This window comes from Dipteris shenzhenensis, chromosome 30, assembly GCF_047967505.1.
Source record: "Dipteris shenzhenensis isolate YYH24624 ecotype China chromosome 30, Dip_SZ_1.0, whole genome shotgun sequence".
Lineage (NCBI taxonomy): Eukaryota > Viridiplantae > Streptophyta > Polypodiopsida > Gleicheniales > Dipteridaceae > Dipteris > Dipteris shenzhenensis.
In genome coordinates this window covers 32,399,966-32,421,130 of record NC_141625.1, presented here as the reverse complement: position 1 = coordinate 32,421,130, position 21,165 = coordinate 32,399,966, and the positions used below count along the sequence as shown (strand labels likewise).

Here is a 21,165-nt window from a genome sequence, read left to right as displayed (position 1 = left end):
TCATCCGGATTCCGTATTCCATCTTTGACAAATTTCCCTCCTCTGTTTGCAGCGATCGTCAGCAATCATTCCATGTTGCCACATCGCGGCATAGCGTATTGTAATACCGTTGTTGAGCAACACTCACGTCAGCAGCTTCTGCGGTGACGTTAGAGCACGAGGCAAAGGATGTCGAGTGGAGTAAGGAGCTGAAGCCATCTGCGCAATCACGGACGTCAGCGAATGCTTCTGATGACGACGTGGGGAGACCTTGGTTTGGGTTGGACTCGAATTTGTGGAAGGAGATTGCGAAGCGAATGGGAATGGGCGCATGAAGCGAAGACTGCTATGAGTGACTGTTTCGCCGGGAAAAGCTCTTCGAATCTTATACAGCAAATGCGCTGAGTGTTTCTTGGAGGTGATGCCTGGTTTATTGCAAGAAGACGCGGAAGCCCTTGTCCATGGCCGGCTCCTAGCTTTAATATTAACGACTCAAAGCCTCCGCATTTTGTTCTCGTAGGGCCTGTTCCCACCACTAGGCAAAAGTTGAGCTAGTTAGTAATATGTCCCCTTGACATTGAAAAACAACCATAGTTGAACTTTTAATCGAATCTTTGTATTTCCGGTGGCATTTACAGAGTCTATATAACTTAAACCTTTTATTAAAGGATTGTTTGTACCCAACACTTAAGCTATTCATGGAGTCTTCACATGTCTTTATTCCTCCTTTATTCCCATTGGCAGCTAGATCTCTTAAATGCTTGTTAAAAATGCTTGTACCACAGAAACAAGATACTTTAAGGAGTTGTGAGAATAGGAAAAAGGTAATGTAGGCCCAGGTGAATATACCAAAGCTATCTTTCATTTCAATGTATGTCTGGATCCTCAACCATGCCTACTAAAACATGTTGGTATACATTTGTATTTTTCAAAAAAAACAAGATGCTCCCTTGCATGTTGGTATAACATTATATTTAGAAATAAAAACAAGTTGGTCCATCACGTAAGCGATGGTCCAACAATGTGATCGAGCGTGAATTGAGAGGGTCCGTTAGAATGTATAATTCTAGCACCAACCAAGTATGTCCCTTCTAGTATATAAGAGTGCCTTGAAAATCAGATTCCGTGGATTGATTGTAGCTTCCCTCGGAGTTTAAGATGCACCTTGCCCTTATGCATCCCCATTAGCTCGCATCTCAAATCCCCTCCTTTTGGAGCTCTCACACTAAAGACTACGTAGTACCAATTGCAGGTCACCACCCTTGTAAGCTTCTCGAACACTTCTCTGCAATTCCATCTTTGTTGCTAATCAGTTAATTGCTACAGTCTTCTTCTGCCGTAGGATCTCTCATGCTTGACTCTTACCTCAATGTGCAGGTTTTTCTTGCAGCTTAAATAGAGATCTATCATCTTTTGGAGCACCCTTGCTTAAATGCCTTTTGTAGCATCTTCCATTGTATCAGGCCGTAGTTGATTGCAGCTACTGGCGTATACTTTTGCACCTTCTTCTTCTTGCAGCTCGCCCTTAACCAGACAAATTTTCAGTATTTAAAAGTCCATCAACTATGGCGCAGCTGCAGAACTGTATCTTCTCCCTCTTGCTTCTCTCCGTAGCTTTCTCCTTCTCCACTGCGAGAAATTTGGCCGCTCTGACCACCCCTACTCTTAAAATAGGCCTCACGCACAGAGACTTTTCTGCCTCGACCTCCAATTCCACTACTCAATTGGAAAGATTTCAACGTGCTTTGCGACGCAGCAGCCTTCGATTGAGCCACTTCGAGAAGGCCATAGCCAGCTTGGTGGAAGCTGCCTCGTCTGGGAACTACCAGTTGCCGGTGTACGCAGGCCAGGGGGCCTTCATCTCGAGTGCTGCCATAGGAACTCCTCCTGTAGCTTTCACAGCCATCGTAGACACAGGCAGCGATCTAGTCTGGCTCCAGTGCAAGCCCTGCGTGTATTGCTACCCTGAAACGTCTGGCAACATCTTCAATCCTTCCGGTTCTTCCACCTACAAGAAGGCCTCGTGCAGCGACTCTCTTTGCAACAACAACGATCTTTCACAAACTTCATGCAACCCTTCTTGCGCCTACACTTATACGTATGGCGATCAATCCTATACAAGCGGAGACTTCTCCTATGATACTCTCACTCTCCCGGATAGCACTGGCACCGCTCAAGGCATTTCCCATTTTGGGTTCGGTTGTGGCCACGACAACGAGGGCAGCAACTTCGCAGGCGCCGGAGGTATCATCGGCCTTGGCCAAGGTCCCGCTTCCCTCCCCACCCAAATGAAGATACCCAAATTCTCGTACTGCCTTCAGTCCATCACGGACTCGTCATCTCAGCAGAGTCCCCTGTTCCTCGGCCCCGGAGCTAGCATCGATAGCTCCAATGTCGTGTCTACTTCTATTATCACCAACTCCTTGATCCCCACACTGTATTACATCGGGCTCAAGGGAATCAGCGTCGGAGGGAAACTCCTCAACATCCCTTCAGGGACTTTCGATCTGCAATCTGATGGAAGTGGGGGCACCATCATCGATTCCGGGACTACCATCACCTATTTGGCGTCAGCAGGATACACGCCAGTGCTGAATGCGTTCCAATCCGGCATCACGTTGCCTCCTGCCGATGGATCTTCGATCGGGCTAGATCTTTGCTACTCCTCCAGCGGCAAAGTGCCATCATTGACCTTCCACTTCAATGGAGCCGATCTCGACCTTCCTACTGCGAACTACTTCATCAGTATTGAGGGGTTGTATTGCATAGCTTTGGCCTCATCCAGCAGCATCTCCATTTTCGGGAATATCCAGCAGCAAAACTTCCACATCCTCTACGATCGCGCCGCACAACAGCTCTCCTTCGCGCCTGCGACTTGTGATTCGCTCTAGAGCAAAGTCCCCATACGAAGGCATACCGTTATCCTTCACAAGCGAAAGATTCTCATGACGCAAATCGCTGTAAATAAAAATCCATCCGCAACTTTAATCGGTCGTCATTGTTCCTCGTCACCTGAGACGATGCTGATCGTTCCTAAAGCAAAGCTCAGCAGTGCCGCACTGCCTATGTAAATGCTTCTCCCACGCTGGTACCATTCACCACAATTCAGGGACCAGGATCCTGTACGCACGTTAGTCTGTAACTAACCACTGTAAATTCGCGCCTTGCAAATATCGGGCCATCTGTAAGTATTCTATTTCATTTATGGTCAGATCTGTTCCGCACCAATGCATGTGTGTTTGTTGTGCCTCGCACCTGCAAGGAAAGGTCATTTCTCCTTCCCAAGCTCCAAACGCCAGCGTTTTCCGTTAGAGGTAAATCAATCAATTGAACGAACTAACGCATATGTCTTCGTTGCGCGGCGTGCCCGGTGAATATTTCAATTGCTCTTCGTCAATTCTGATCCAGATCTATTCTACGGCTACACCACTTGTAGTGCGTGCCCTCTTTAGCCTGAAATTTTGATTCTTCGTTAATCTTGAGTGATTTACCACGTAATAGCGTTCTCAGTGTCTTCTGAAATTATATGCATGTATATTGAACCTCATTGCAGTTTAGACGTTTTCGTCACCTTGCCCAAATATGACCCACAACTCCAACCTTGTTAAGGACATCCTTTCCTTTATTCCAAATGCCTTTTCGTATATCGAATGCTACAACCACAAACTTCATGTTGCTCTGTACTTTGTATCTAGAAAGCTACAACCACATGGAAAAGTCTATGAATCCTATACTCGAAACAGCTACAACCACATGGAGAAGTGGATGAATCCTAAACTCCAAAAAGATGCAATGATGAAAGTTTTCCCTTAGATCATTATGGCACTCCACAACCCAAAAGGACAAAGGTAACGTTCTAGATTTCTCCTTTAGTATAATAATATTTGCAAGCCTATGTGGAAGTAGAAGCTTTTCAAAATTCTTTGTGGTATAAGAGTTTTTTTTGTGGTGTACCCCTTTGCCAAGAAACAAACCTTGTTTCCACTAATTTTGACTAAAGAGCGCAAGCTTGACGGTGAAGGATGAGGCAAGTCTCATCTCTAGTCCTGAGTGACCATCTATTTCTTAATACAAGGACCATAACATGACATACGAATCTCCTAGGACATTCAAGCGAGCAAATTCATTTGCATGCATCCCTTTTGGATCCTGAGCATTACATATTAAAATAAACTCTCAAGTAGAATTGACTTTAATCCAATGCTGAGTTTAAAATAAAATCTGCTTGTCAATTTGAAACACTAGGGATAAAAAGCTGGATAGTGTGACCATGATGTATGAGGTTTTTCCTGAGCCATGATAATATTTTGTCCATTTTTTCTTAACCATGTCGATTGAGCATAGTTTAGGAGGAAACATTGAGCCTTATTTTGTTGGAGAGATCTGAATGAAAATTTCCCCCAAATGGTAGCTATTTTTGAGTCCTCGATTTACCAAAATCTATTGAATATGCTCGGGGGGGTCACTCATCATATGTAACCCTATCACGTGAGTTCAACAGAAGGATATTTTTTATTTCTAAAATTTACAGAAATAAATATACATAAGGGACTATTTAAAATAGTTTTGGAAAAAATTTACAGATTTGTATAGAAAAGGGGTACATTTTATTAATGAAAAAATTTACAGATAAGGGATTTTAAATATAGGCCTTGAACGCATGTGATATAGAGGGTTTATACATAGTGACCCCCTTGAGTGAATATGGTGTAACCATGATGTATTATCGTTTGTCCCCATGCTGAAGGCAAATAGATATGTGAGGCATGAAAGGAGCATCCAACTATATACATATTAGGTTGCATTATCTTTTATGAAAATTTTGTCTTCCAGTTCTTCCCCTGCCCTTCTTTTAATTTTGTGGTGTACCCCTTTGCCAAGAAACAAACCTTGTTTCCATTAATTTTGACTAAAGAGCACACGCTTGACGGTGAAGGATGAGGCAAGTCTCATCTCAAGTCCTGAGTGACCATCTATCTCTTAGTATGAGGATCATAACATGACATACGAATGTCCTAGGACATTCAAACGAGCAAATTCATTTGCATGCATCCCTTTTGGATTCTAAGCATTACATATGAAAAAACTCTCAAGCAGAATCGACTTTAATCCAATGTTGAATTTAAAATAAAATCTGCTTGTCAATTTGAAACACTAGGGATAATAAGGATAGTGTGACCATGATGTATGAGGTTTTTCCTCCATGATCATATTTTGCCCATGATTTCTTAACCACGTCGATAAAGCATAGTTTAGGAGGAAACATTGAGCCTTATTTTGTTGTAGAGATTTGAATAAAAATTTCCCCCAAATGGTAGCTATTTTTGAGTCCTCGATGCACCAAAATCTATTGAATATGGTGTAACCATGATGTATTATCGTTTGTCCCCATGCTAATAGTTTTGTCATAATGTTAAGATGATATAGATTGACCAAAATGAGAAAAACATCAAACACTCTTTCTTATGACATATTTATTTTTCCAAGTCTTTAAAATGATACTTTTATGTTTTGTTATACCATACCATACTATTGTTAACTGGGTGTTTTGATAAGGGATTCAATCTAAACATAAAAAAAGAAACATTTCTCAAGGTTTATGTCTTTCATTGAATGCGACATGGGGATGACCAAGCTATAAAGGGTCTAAAGTCTTGAATATGTTGTAGTTATGGTCTCTTCATGTAAGAGGACAACTCCCACACACCATTGCCAATTATCACAAATCCTCTACTTTCCCCCTTCCCCACTACTTTTGAGGCTTTTTGCAAGAAGAGTATATGCATTGCCTCAATCATGTCATGGTCATGGATGCTAGCATGGCATTTAATACTTACTTTTAGTTTTGAATCCTTTGGGTGCCAACATAAAATTATTCTAAATGTTTTCAAATCAAACTTGCAATTTTACATTTCTTTTGAAACATAACCAAACATAAATTTCAATATATTGGAACCCTCCCACCCCTCCCAAAAAAAAAAAACAAAAGATAGAGCAAATCTAATGCTCATAGGTTGTAGATATGTTGACTTCTTGCACATTTTAGGTATTAATTATTATTGAGGGGGCTCGACATGGAAAGAGAAGGTATGAAGGCAAATAGATATGTGAGGCATGAAAGGAGCATCCAACTATATACATATTAGGTTGCATTATCTTTTATGAAAATTTTGTCTTCCAGTTCTTCCCCTGCCCTTCTTTCTTTCCATATTCTCATTTAGTGATTTATTATCAAGAGAAGTGAATGCATGTTTTTCAAAGAAATTTGCCCACTATTTGTGCTCAAGATTATGATAGATAGGATAGCATTGGTTACTATCATTACTGTAAGGGTCACTTGACATTACAATTTATGCCTCTTGTTCTTTTAATTTTCTTGATTTCATATAGTACAAGATTGTATAAATAGTGAGAAATTCAACAAAAGCTAACACTAGTACACAAATGTCTATTTTTTATGCTTCTCTCGTGACATTTTATAGACCTAATTTTTTTGCACTGCAAGATGCAAATGATCTGTAGGATGTACGAGCACAAAATTTGACGATATGGGCACTGGTATAAGCATCTGTATGTGTATCAAGGATGGACAGCCATATCAATACCCATATCAATATGCATATCGAGGATCGACATCCATATTGTTATACATATCGGCTTTGGCATTCCAAATACAGGCATATATACCAATACCTATACCAATTCTTGATGAAAATAGTGTGGTGTTAAGTAGTGATTTGTGTGTTTTCAGAATCTAGCCGATATACTCGATGAGGTAGTCCCTCCAAGAAACTCTAGGTGAGGAGAAATGCATACAAATGCCATTCACTAGTGTCACTCTAACGACTCCTATCATGTTGCGATCTTGAATCCATAAGAGAAGAAGGTGGGGAGTGGTGATGGGAGAGGGAGTGCCCAAGGTGGTGGGGAAGGTGGAAGAGAACATGGCATTCACAAAGGTCATGATGAGAAAACAAGAGAAAATTTTAAGAGAAGGAAGAGAGCTCGTATTCCAACAAGTGAAGACCACTTGGCCTTTTATACATGCCACCTTTCGAAAGGTCCAACCTATTCTCTCTCTGCCCCTCTCTTTCTTTATTCTTTAGAATCATCTTGGGCCGATTTGGATCCATGGAAAAATCTAGCAAAATCCTAATGCTGAGAATACTTCAGAAGGTATCAAAATATGGTGGTTTCAATCAATGTGGTTTACTTGCCCCTATGAAGATAGTGGGAGAGAAGGAAGGAGTCTCACTTGTGGCTTTCTCACATACACAATGGGGGAATACACACAAAGGTGGAGGCTGAAAACAGTTTTCCTCTTCTTAGCTGTGAAAGCCAAAAGAACTCTAGTACAAAGAAATAGAAGAACCCTATATGTGGGTCTCAAACCAAACTCAGCTAACTAAGGTGGCATACTAACTGAGCCACGAACTAGAGTACATAAGGATAGCTATCATCCAGCTATTATTCATGGGCGGTGTACCAACCGCATCTGCAGTTAACAAGTCGGTGACATAAATGCACAACGGTCACCTTGGCATATCACGAGTGGAGCTCGATATCTCAACAATCCCCCTCGATCTCAATCCCAATTCATGCACACCAAGCAGGTCTTTGAACTTGTGTAGCTTCTCTGTGCCCAATGCCTTCGTGAATATGTCAGCTACCTGGTCCTCTATGCTGACATAAACTAGATCACATTGTTAAAAGAGACAAAAAGTAAGATTTTAAAAAATCAAATTAGAAAAAATGGCATGACATGTTATGAAAACTAGAGTACATTTCAAAAAGAGCACATCACATTTGTAAAGAAGTAGATCATATTACTCAAAGCCATATGGTGTCAAAAAACACCTTAATACAATCTCTCTTAACATCATCTGTACATCACATTTGTACAAGAAGTAGATCATATTACTCAAAGCCATATGGTGTCAAAAAACACCTTAATACAAAGCCATATGGTGTCAAAAAATACCTTAATACAGTCTCTCTTATCTTCTTAATCACCCTAAGTCTAGAAGATCTCATCATTGGTCTCTCTTATCTTCTCAACAACCCAATATTTCACTGCCTCCACAGCTGTATCCTTAACATAATTACATGCGAAGAAGAAATTTAAGCAATCACAAATTGTTTCTTTATAATTTCTCTGAGAGTCTCTTATTGTTCTCTCAGCATCCGCATCAAATCGCCCATGACGAGAGCTGCGATAATGCAGGTTACTTAAGAAGTCTAATAGATCTTGTCGTGCTTTTATCATACGTCTTAAAAGTCTTTCACTCTCTGCTATCTTGAGAGTCTCCTCCCTCTCTGCGTGCCTTTGTGCAGCAAATTCCTCTCTCTCCATGTGTGTCAAAGGAGAACCTTGTCGAATTCTGGCCTCTCTCTGTGCTCCTTGGTCAGCAATCCATTCTTTGAGATTGTTAATTCCGAACTCCACATCTTCGACAATGCCAAGGACATCCATGGGTGGGGAGATGATAAAGAAAGGGAGATGGACTACGATGCAAGAAAGAAGAGAGTGTCTACGGAAGGACTATGATGGAAGAATACAAGTTAATGAGAAGCACTAGGATGGATGAAAGAAGAGAGTGTTTGTGGAAGAACTAGGATAGAAGAATACTTGGTTATCAGGATGGATGAAAGAAGACTCTGAGAGTGTTTGCGGAAGGACTAGGATAGAAGAATACAAGTTACTCAGAAGGACTAGGATGTAAGAAATAAGAGAGTGTTTGTGGAAGGACTAGGATGAAAGAATACAAGTGCACTAAGGCACGATGTGTTCACTATGATAAGGATAAGGGTTGGAATAAAGCGAGTGGAGATTGAATGCTCTACTTTAAGTGAGTGGAGATGATAAGGATAAGGGTTGGAATAAAGTGAGAGAAGCATTGCGAATGCTCTACTTTAAGTGAGTGGAGACTATCCAACTGAATAAAATTCTCATCACACAAGGATTTATTTCCAAATAATCACATCATCACACATTCATATCATAAAATTGTGTGCATGAAGAAATATATTACAAATATTACATCATCACATATTCATATCAAAATTCTCATCACACAAGGATTTATTTCCAAATAATCACATCATCACACATTCATATCATAAAATTGTGTGCATGAAGAAATATATTACAAATATTACATCATCACATATTCATATCGAAATTCTCATCACACAAGGATTTATTTCCAAATAATCATATCATCACACATTCATATCATAAAATTGTGTGCATGAAGAAATATATTACAAATATTACATCATCACATATTCATATCAAAATTCTCATCACACAAGGATTTATTTCCAAATAATCACATCATCAGACATTCATATCATAAAATTGTGTGCATGAAGAAATATATTACAAATATTACATCATCACATATTCATATCAAAATTCTCATCACACAAGGATTTATTTCCAAATAATCACATCATCACACATTCATATCATAAAATTGTGTGCATAAAGAAATTATATAAATATCATCAGAAAATGCCACTTAAGTAATAAGTCACAAATTGGTGTATAATCAACAAAAACTACAAAGTTCACAACATCATACATGCATCACAACTCTTGTGATGCTTCTAGTGGAGACTGTGGCAACTCTTCTGATGCTTCCAATGCTGTAGATGTACACTCAGTCTCTACTTCTTTTGTAGTATGTAGTGCTTTCGGAGTAGACTCAGTATCCTCTTCCTTAAATGCAAGCGGAGGCGGTGGCAACTCTTCTGATGCTTCCAGTGGAGGCTGTGGTGCTGTAGGTGTACACTGGGTCTCTACTTCTTCTGTAGTGTGCAGTGCTTTCATAGTAGACTCAGTCTCCTCTTCCTTAAAGGGAAGCTCTGATATTGCTTCAGTTGCACGTTGTATTCTAATGGCAGCAATTAGGTCTTGAATGATTTCAGCCCTAAACAATTGTATATCCTCCTCTGAATATTTGAGCTCCAAAGAGTCTTCCGATGAGATCTGTGGCTTAAGTGAGAAAATTTCTTTCAAAATCAACATGCAGTTGTAGGCAACTCTCCACCCACAACTATGCCCATCTTCCTGCTCTACTACTAAACGCTTTTGGAAGTCTACCGAGTCTTTGTACTGTCCTGTTTCTCTGATAGCAGATACCAACTTCTCAATCGACTTGCTCATCATGACATATTAAAAAAACTTAGTGTGTCTATCACATAAGGTACATAATATAGAAGTAACAACAGATTAATAGAATACTTACGTTTGCACTGAGCCATGAAAGCCTGCAATCGAGTTAACAAACCAACAATAGTTGTCTTCAAGGTCCCAAACCACCAGACTCCAATGTTCCCTACACGAATAATTAAGAACCATTATTATTTAACACAATGTTGCCAGTATAAGATGAAAATAAAGGTTGCCATGATACTTACATCTCATGATATGCCATAAATAGGACTCGCACGCCATGTAAATGTAAAGGCTGTAACAATTTACAAACATCGGCTATTGTCTTTCTGCTATCGCTAAGTATAGGAGAAAGGAGGGAATCCAACATATACACACGATTTTGTACGACTCTACCAAATCGTGAGATAACTATACTGCACCAACAAATAAATGAATATTAGCTTATTAGATTTAATCAAAATATTGAATTATCAAGTAGAGAAAAAGTTTGTATCTGAGAATGGCCATCATAACGTTGTTATTGACCTCATTTGAAGCTCTAGAGAGAATTGAAATCTCCTCTCCCCCAAATTCAAGATACTGAGGTCTATGTTGAATCATAACCCTAACATTAAAAGAGCTTCCCAATTCTTCCAATGAAGCCATGTTTGTAGAGTTGAGGTCTTCTATCCTCTTTGACTCTTTGATGGCATTCATTTCGCAATCAATGATTGCTCGAATGGTACATGTTATAAATGCATAGAGATGCAAATCCATATATGTTGACAGTGTGGTGTCATTTTGTATCTCAAAAATTTGACCAAGTACCAAAAACCAATTGTAGCCCACCCTCCATCCACAATTATAGATGTGGCTATTCTCTTGATGTGATACCTGACATGTTATATACTCTATTTGTTGTGCCAAGTCACATTGCCGCATTACTATGTCGATAGCACCTACTAACTTTCGAGCTGATCTGCACATCAAAACATATAACAACAGTGAATATGTGCATTGCATATCAATCTACATGTCAAGAAGTGACAACAAGTGTAGTCTATACTTACTCTAACACATTGCCATGGACGGATGTCATTGAGTTGGCAAAGAAGCACTTCTTCACAAGGATGTCCACGACTACCAGACTCCAATGTGAGCTGCATTATCAATAAAGAATAATTACTGTGTTTGAGACAATTCTAGCAATGCAATAGAAAAAACAAGTAGGGTTTGATGCTTACTTCTCATAATATGCTGTAAAAATAACTCGTGCGTCATTCATAGGAACGTGCTTCAACCACTTGCAAACATTCTCTATGGTTTCTTCTTTATTGCTAAGCACTTCCGAAATACGAGGATCCAGCATATATGAAACGCTTTGTATATTTTGCGGAAAATTTGCTATAACATTACTATATTTTAAAAAAAAAGTATTAGCTTCTTGGGTTTAATCAAAATAAGCAAAGTATAAAGCCAAGGAAAAGGCTGCATCAAACCTGAGGATGGTTGTAATGACTTTGACATTAACCTCATTCTTAGGATTCAAGAGGATTGAAATCTCTTCTTCACCAAATTCAAAAAAATGAGGTTGTTGTCGAATTAACAACATAGCAGTGAATGAACTTCCAATCTGCTCCAATAGATTCATATTTTCATGACTCATCTTATTGAGGGAGTAGTCTACATTGTATTCTTCTTCACTTGCTATGTCCTCCACATCCTCCTTCTGCCATAAAAATATAAAAAAGTTATGCGATGTACACATCCCAAATAAAGGCTTAAACAAGCAGATAAGGTTTCATACATGCTTTCATTAGAGTGAGTCTCTCCTCTGCTTGGAGCAAAAATTTAAAAAGGTTTCATACATGCTTTCATTAGAGTGAGTCTCTCCTCCTCTTGGATGAAAAATTTAAAAAGTTATGAGATTTACACATCCCAAATAAAAATAATGGTTTAAATAATCATAGAAGTATAAAGATAGCATGCTTTCATTAGACAAGTTATGAGATTTACACATCCCAAATAAAAATAATGGTTTAAATAATCATAAAAGTATAAAGATAGCACGCTTTCATTAGACTCAGTCTCTTCTCCTCTTGGAAGAAAATATAAAAAAGTTATGAGATTTACACATCCCAATTAAAGGTTGGAACAAGCATACAAGTATAAAGATAAGGTTTTATACATGCTGCAATGTAGTCATATTTTTAGGTTGTTTCCCAATGGTAGTAATTAGATGCTAAATACTCTCAGCCCGAAATGCTAGCAGATCAGCTTCTGTATATAATTCCATTTTGACTGGTAACTCCAAATCAAAAATCTCTCTAAGAAACAACATGCAGTTGTAGGCAACTCTCCACCCACAGCTGTGTCCATCTTTTGCTCCACTGGCAGACGTCTTTTGAATTCTACTTGATCTTGTTGCTCCGTGGTTGTTCTGACAGCAGATACTAGCCGATATGTAGCATTGTCCAGCATGACATATTAAATATATTAATATGTCATGATCATAAGATCTACAAAATAAGAAAGTATCAAAAATATTAAGAGAATAATTACCTTGGGGAGTTGGCATGATAGCCTTCTATTGAATTCACAAACCATAAATGGTTGAGTTCAAGGTCCCAGAATATCACACTCCAATGTGAGCTACACTACCAGAATAAAAATGATTATTGTTTTACACAAACTTGCCAAAGAAATAGTAAAAATAAGGTTAGAGTTGATACTTACGCCTCATGATAAGGCATTAAGATGACTCGCACCCCATCTAAATTCAAAGGGCTTAACCAGGTACAAACATCTTCTATAGTCTTTTGAGGAGAGCTAAGAATAGAAGAAAGGAGAGCATCGAGCATGTAGACACGATGCTGCACTGCACTAGGAAGCTGAGAAATAACTACACTGCACCAAGAAATAAACAAACATTAGCTCATAGAATTGATTTGCATTCTGCACTAGGAAACTGATATATAACTGCACTGTGAATAAATAAACAAATGTTAGCTCATTGAAGTAGCAACAAATAAATAAACGTTACCTGAGAATGGCCAAGATAACATTGTCATTAACCTCTTTTAAAGGATTGGAGAGGATTGAAACCTCCTCTCTACCAAAGCTTAAATACTGAGGTTCTCGTTTCAAAACGATCCTAACTTCAAATGTGCTCTCCATTTTATCCAATGCAGCTAAATTTGATTTTTCAATCAAATTTAGAGGTGGTTGCATTGTTGAAGTAGAAGGGAGTGCCTCCGTATTGACTTCATCCATTTCTTCTCCCTCTATTGCCTGTAAACAAATATGAGAGATTAGATTCATTATCTTTAAATTTAAATCTTATTTAAAAAATTGTATTTAGTTGAGAAATAGAGAGTTCATACCGCTAAGTATTGTCGTAGTGGCCTTTTTTCATAACCCTACGAGCCATAATTATCAAAGAAGGCATCATCATGTTTGTCTTCATCCACCAACCTCTCTGTGAACGGGTCATGTAAGTCCATCTTTTCATCATCATCAACTGGGACATTATGATCTTCAAGGTAATCATCCATGTCATCGGTGTCCTTGTGGTCTATCTCTTTTCCATAGCCTGTGGTTAGATCTACTTGAAGCTGGAAATAAGCCATGAAATGCTTATTTTCAATAATATTTGTGGAGTTGCCTTTTCTTAGGAGATCCTCAAATAAATATCCCATCCTGCACAAGGTGACCTCCCAACCTGCCGGTAGCAAATTCTCCATCATGGTAAGCAAGAGACTCCCACTTTTTGCAGGACTTCCATAGTTGTTTTTTTGATAATGTATGGACCTGGGAATATCTTGCTCTTCTAGCATCAATCTCAAATTATTTGAATTCCCTCTTATGTTCTTTTGTAAGGAGTGATCAGGGTTGGGACTCCGCATACACAGAAAGAATGATTCAAGAGTTTGAATCGCTATGCCATATTCTCTCTTGCCTCTCTTTGCTGCATAAACACCACTATAGATCTTCAAATCTGATGAATATGCTCGCTCTAGAGTAACCTGCATGGCTTCTTTGTCTTTTTTATCAACAAAAATGACAATGTTGCAAATTGCCACTTTGCTAATGGTGGTATATACTATTCTATCAATGAAGTTATGGATATCATCGCTAGAAACTTCATTGATAAAGAATAGTTGTGGCTTATCCCATGCTGACTCATTCTTGAAGAAGTCATCTTTTGAGACTCCCCTGAAGTTCACAAGCTTTCCAGACTCTGCCGTAACCTCTACATTGAATTGAAATCTTTGGTGCATATCTGTCGGCATCCTTATCTCGCTCATTAATCTTTCCACATATGCAACCACCTGTTGTGGGATTTCTTTTCTCATATAAGAGGTTACTATTTCCGACCCATCTTCATCCTTTTTAATCCACCTGTTTGCCCATAGCTTTACCTTGGGTGTTGACAAAGAAGCTATATGCTTCACCACATTATAGTCAATGTTACAATGAGTAAGTGGAATTTGTTTCTCTCCCTCTCTCTCCCTACTCTCTCCCTCCCTCAAGCAGCCACGGCCCCCAAGAGACCCTCTTCTCTCTCTTAATCTCTCTCCCCCTCTCTCCTCTCTCTTTCTTTCCCTCCCTACTCTTCTCTCTCATTTAAGGAGCCCCTCTTCTCTCTCTCCCTCTCTCCCTCTCTTGGCGGCCACAGCCGCCAAGAGCCCCTCCTCTCTCTTAATTTCTCTCTTTCTCTCTCTTCTCTCTTTCTCTCCCTCCCTATTCTCTCATTTCTCAAATTTACAAACTCAACTATAAATAAAAAACTAATTAAAATAGAACTCAAAAACTCAAATAAGAAACTAATTTAATTCCTCTCTCTCCCTCTCTCTCTTTCTCTCTCTCTCTCCCTCTCTCTCTTTCCCTCTCTCTCTCTTTCTCTCTCTCCCTCTCTCTCTCTTTCTCTCTCTCTCCCTACTCTCTCCCTCCCTCAAAGCAGCCACGGCCCCCAAGAGACTCTCTTTTCTCTCTTAATCTCTCTCCCCCTCTCTCCTCTCTCTTTCTTTCCCTCCCTACTCTTCTCTCTCATTTAAGGAGCCCCTCTTCTCTCTGTGAATCTCTCTCTCTCTCTCCCTCTCTCCCTCTCCTCTCTCATTTAAGGAGCCCCTCTTCTCTCTCTTAATTTCTCTCTTTCCCTCCCTCCCTATTCTCTCATTTCTCAAATTTACAAACTCAAATATAAATAAAAAACTAATTAAAATAGAACTCAAAAACTCAAATAAGAAACTAATTTAAAAAGAATTGTAATGCCTTCTAAAAGACCACCCTCCTCAAAAACTTTAAGAATAAACTAATTGAAAAAGAATTATAAGTAAAGAAAAAGAATTACAAGACGAATTTTAAGAAATAGAACTCAAAAACTTTAACAAGAAACTAATTGAAAAAGAATTGTAAGTAAAGAAAAAGAATTACAAGACGAATAAAAAAGAATGCAAGTACCTGGAAAAAATGAAAAAAGTAAGGCTTCGCTTATCCTTTCTCTTCCACTCTTGGCTGCTTCAATGAAATGAGAAGAGAGTTAAAACTAGCCCAGTCCTCCTACACATAAATTTGAATTTTCAAAAAAGAGAGGGAAATTTGAATTCATTATAAATTTGAATTCAAATTTGTGTTCAACATTCTTCTTATACTTTCTTCTAACATTCTTCTTATACTTTCTTCTCGTACGTTCCTTTTGAATTCAAATTTGTGTTCAACATTCTTCTTGATACTTTCTTCAACATTCTTCTCGATTCTCGTAAGTCCTTTTCATTCTTCTCGTAAATCAAATCTTATTTGTCGCTCTTGCTCGTGATAGTAAGTCAAATCCTCCTCTCCCCTCTCTCTCCTTCTGCTCCCTCCTCTCCTCTCCCTCTCTCTCTCCTCTCTCTCCTTCCTCTCCCCTCCCTCCCTCCCTCCATCCATCCCTCGACCCGGCCCTCCCCCCTTTCCCTCCCCTCCCTTCCCCTTCCCTCCCCTCCCTCTGCCGCCAAAACTCCTCCCTCGACCCCCGCCCTCCCCTCACCCCCTCCCCTTCCCCCTCTCCCGTCGCCTAACCCCTTCCTCCCCTACTCCTTTTTCCCCCCTACCCCCTTTCAACCCTCCCCCCTTTTCCCCACCCCCCTTCGCGACCCCCCCAACCCTCCCCCCCCCTCTTCCCCACCCCCCCTACCCTCCCCCCCTCTTCCCCACCCCCCCTTCCCCCAGGCTGGCGGCCGCAGCCGCCAGCCCCCCCCCCTCTCAACCCCTCCCACCCCCTTGCCCCCCTCTCAACCCTCCCCCCCCTCCTTCGCGACCCCCCCGAGCCCTCCCCCCCTTTCCCCCCGGGTTGGCGGCCGCGGCCGCCAGCCCCCTCCCCTCCTCTCAACCCCTCCCACCCACTTGCCCCCCTCTCAACCCTCCCCCCCCCTCCTTCGCGACCCCCCCGAGCCCTCCCCCCTTTCCCACCCCCCCTTCCCCCGGGCTGGCGGCCGCGGCCACCAGCCCCCTCCCCTCCTCTCAACCCCTCCCACCCCCTTCACCCCTCCCACCCCCTCCCCGGGCTAGCGGCCGTGGCCACCAGCCCCCTCCCCCTCTCAGCCCTCCCCCCCCCTCTTCCCCACCCCCCCTTCGCGACCCCCCAGCCCCCCACCAGCCCTCCCCCCCCTCTTCCCACACCCCCCTTCCACCGGGCTCGCGGCTGCAGCTGCCAGCCCCCCCTCCTCTCAACCCCTCCCACCCCCTTCCCTCCCTCTCAGCCCTCCCCCCCCCTTCGAGACCCCCCCCAGCCCACCCCCCCTCTTCCCCACCCCCCCTTCCCTCGGGCTGGTAGCCGCGGCCGCCAGCCCCCCCCTCCTCTCAACCCCTCCCACCCCCTTCCCCCCCTCTCAGCCCTCCCCCCCCCCTTCGCGACCCCCCCAGCCCTCCCCCCCTTTCCCACCCCCCCTTCCCCCGGGCTGGCGGCCGCGGCTGCCAGCCCCCCCCTCCCAACCCTCCCCCCCCCCTTCCCCACCCCCCCTTCGCGACCCCCCAGCCCTCCCCCCCTCTTCCCCACACCCTCCTTCCCTCGGGCTGGCGGCCGCGGCCGCCAGCCCCCCCCCCTCCTCTCAACCCCTCCCACCCCCTTCCCCCCCTCTCAGCCCTCCCCCCGCTTTCCTCCCCCCCCCCCTTCTCAACCCCTCCCACCCCCTTCCCTCCCACCCAACCCCCGAGCTAGTGGCCGCGGCTGCTAGCCCCCCCCTCCTCTCAACCCCTCCCACCCCCTTCCCCCCCTCTTAGCCCTCCGCCCCCCCCTTTGCGAACCCCCCAGCCCTCCCCCCGCTTTCCCACCCCCCCTTCCCCCGGGCTGGCAGCCGTGGCCGCCAGCCCCCCCCTCTCAACCCCTACCACCCCCCCCCACCCACCCCCCTCCCTGCCCCTGAGCTGACGGCCGCGGCCGCCAATCCCCCCCCTCTCAGCCCCTCCCACCCCCTTCACCCCTCCCACCCAACCCCCTCCCCGCCACCGAGCCCCCCCCCCTCTCAGCCCCTCCTACCCCCTTCCCCCCCATCCACCCCCCTCCCTGCCCCCGAGCTGGCGGCCGGCCGCCCCTCCCACCCCCTTCACCCCTCCCACCCAACCCCCTCCCCGCCCCCGAGCTGGCGGCCGTGACCGCCAGCCGCCCCCCCTCTCAGCCCTCGATCCCCTTCCCCCCCACCCACCCCTCTCCCCGCCCCGCTAGTGCCGCCAGCCCCCTTCCTCCCCTCCAGGCCACCAGCCCCCCCTTCAGCCCCCCCTCCCCCCTTCCTCCTTCCATGGGAGACACAGTCCCTCCCTTCCCCCCCCCTCCCTCCTCCTTTCCTTCCTCTACTCAACCCCACCCTCTGCCTCCCTTCCTCCTCGCTTCCCTCCAGTTCCTCCATCCTCTTCTTCTTCTCCCCTGAACCTTTCTCTCTCTAGTTCCTCTCTCTTCAAATTTTAAAAAAGAAACTAGAAAAATTAATCAAAAAAATTTGCAAGTACCTGGAAAAATTTTGTAAGTTTGCTCTTTCTTGCTTTCTTGCTCTTCCTTCCTTGCTCTCTTGATCGTCCTTGCTTTCTTGCTTCAGTGAATGAAATGAGGGGAGAATGAATGAAGAAGGAAGACTATAGATAAGAAAAATTAGGTTTTCCTCCTCCTCTCCTATTGGCTTTCCATTCCTCCCCTCTCTCCTATTGGCTTTTCATTTATCCCCTCTCCCATTGGCTCCCATTACTCCCCCTCTCCTATTGGACCCCCATCCCTCATCCATTAGCCCTCCCCCCATCCATCCATTTCTCCTTCCTCCCCATTGCCACCACTCCCATCCCACATTTCCACCACGTCCCATACTCCTCCCATTTCCAAAAATCCCATATTTCCCCATCTCACCCTCCTCTTTTTCATCCCCTATTAACTCCCTCACTCATTTCACTCCCTTATTATCCTACTCCCCTATTACCTTCCCCTCTCCCATTCCATTCTTCCCTCCCCACTCTCACTTCCACTTCCCATTACTCACTTGCCATTTGAAAACTATTAATATATTATTATACTATTTTTTATACTTATTATCATACACCCTTATTACTTCCCTCTCCTATTCCACTCCTCCCTCCTCATTCCCACTTCCACTTCCCATTACTCACTTGCTATACACATTTGCAGACTATTAATATATTATTATATGATTTTTTATACTATTTGCAAACTTACATATGGGCAAAATCACAGGTGTCAAAGCGATCCTATTGTGGTCATACAACAACTGTGCTTTTATTCAAGGGCATATTTATCCTCATCAACAAGCTTATTTACTCAAGGTATGAAGTGCATAATTTGTGCACTAGGTGTTTACTTTGTGTCAAAATTGTTTGCCACACACACACACATATACACATATCGAGAATTTTCTAATATTATCGCATCTACATTTCTCCAATGGGCACAAAACTTTGTACACGCCTCAACCTAGGTCTTATTGACTTGCATACAAAGTGGTGCACCCATCTCATAAGTACTTGTTCGGATAACACACCTCCAAACGTAATTTATGACGATTGTGCATAACACTAGCAACAAAATGGTGTATCATGTGAGATCGACTATGCAAAGCATATCCAATGGACACAAGACTTTACACGTTCCTCAAACTAGGCAGTATTGACTTGTGTGCAAAGTGGCATCCCCATCCGATAAGTACTTGTTTGAAAAATACACCTACGATCGTGTTTTTTGACGATTGTGCATAACACTAAGGCAACAACGGTGTTTTATGCTTGATCGACAATGCAAAGGGCACAAAACTTTGCACACACCTTCAACTAGGTAATATCTACTTACATGCAAAGTGGCACGCCCATCCCATAAGTACTTGATCGGATAACATACCTAGCAGCGTGTTTTTTGACGGATGTGCATGACACTAGAGCAAAAATAGTATTTAATGCTCGATTGACCATGCAAAGGATATCCGATGGGCAGTACACCTCAACCTAGGTGGTATTGAAATGTTCTCAATGAGGCACACCCATCCGATAAGTACTTGGTCAGATAACACACCTAATGGCGTGTTTTTTTGCGGATGTGCATATCATTAGGAAAAAAATGGTGTATAATGCGTGATCGACCATGTAAATCATATCCGATGGTGACAATACTTTGCACGCACCTCAACATAGTTGAAACGGACTTGCGTGCAAAGTGGAGCCCCCATCTGATAAGTACTTATTTGAATAACACACCTATGGCCGTGTTTTTATATGGTTGTGCATGACACTAAGGTTGAAACGGTGTGTTATGCTTGATCGACAATGCAAAGCATATCCAATGGGCACGATACTTTGCACACACCTTCAACTAGGTGAAATTGACTTACATGCAAAGTGGCATTCCCATCGCATAAGTGCTTGATCGGATAACACACCTAGTAGCGTGTTTTTTTACGGATGTGCATGGCACTAAGGCAAAAATGGTATTTAATGCTCGATCGACCATGCAAAGCATATCCGATGGGCATAATACTTTCCCTATACCTCAACATAGGTGGTATTAAAATATTGTCAAAGAGGCACACCCATCCGATAAGCATAAATTTGGTCAGATAACATACCTAAGGGCGTGTTTTTTTGCGGATGTGCATACCACTAGGGGAAAAACGGTGTATAATGCGTGATCGACCATGAAAATCATATCCGATGGTCACAATACTTTGCACACACCTCAACCTAGTTGAAACAGACTTGCGTGCAAACTGGAGCCCCCATCCGATAAGTACTAGTTTGAATAACACACCTAGGACGTGTTTTTTCATGGTTGTGCACGACACCAAGGCAAAAACGGTGTTTTATGCTTGATCGACAATGCAAAGCATATCCGATGGGCACAATACTTTGCACACACCTTCAACTAGGTGGAATCAACTTACATGCAAAGTGGCACGCCCATCCTATAAGTGCTTGACGGATAACATACCTAGCCGCGTGTTTTATGAGGGATGTGCATGACACTAGAGCAAAAATCGTATTTAATGCTCGATCGACCATGCAAAGGATATCCGATGGGCACAAAACTCTTCGTACGCCTCAACCTAGGTGGTATTGAAATGTTCTCAATGACGCACACCCATCCGATAAGTACTTGGTCAGATAACACACCTAATGGCGTGTTTTTTTGCGGATGTGCATATCATTAGGGAAAAAATGGTGTATAATGCGTGATCGACCATGCAAATCATACCCGATGGTGACAATACTTCGCACGCACCTCAACGTAGTTAAAACGGACTTGCGTGCAAAGTGGAGCCCCTATCGAATAAGTAATTATTTGAATAACACACCTATGGCCATGTTTTTATATGGTTGTGCATGACACTAAGGCAAAAACGGTGTGTTATGCTTGATCGACAATGCAAAGCATATCCGATGGGCACAATACTTTTCACACACGTGCAACTAGGTAGATTTGAATTACATGCAAAGTGGCACGCCCATCGCATAAGTGCTTGATCGGATAACACACCTAGCAGCGTGTTTTTTTACGGATG

At 42.8% G+C, this 21,165-nt stretch overlaps 1 protein-coding gene across 1 annotated transcript; it reads left to right on the top strand.

Annotated features, from left to right (window-relative positions):
• The first annotated feature begins 1,544 nt into the window (after positions 1 to 1,544).
• On the top strand, positions 1,545 to 3,192 carry LOC147881995 (aspartic proteinase nepenthesin-2-like). Its single transcript, XM_087401203.1, has one exon. The coding sequence runs from the start codon at positions 1,545 to 1,547 to the stop codon at positions 2,868 to 2,870; it is 1,326 nt and encodes a 441-aa protein (XP_087257329.1). The 3' UTR covers positions 2,871 to 3,192.
• The last annotated feature ends 17,973 nt before the right edge of the window (positions 3,193 to 21,165 follow it).

Excerpts from the sequence above, each read along its gene's own strand:
- LOC147881995 (XM_087401203.1), top strand. The coding sequence starts at position 1,545 with ATGGCGCAGCTGCAGAACTGTATCTTCTCCCTCTTGCTTCTCTCCGTA.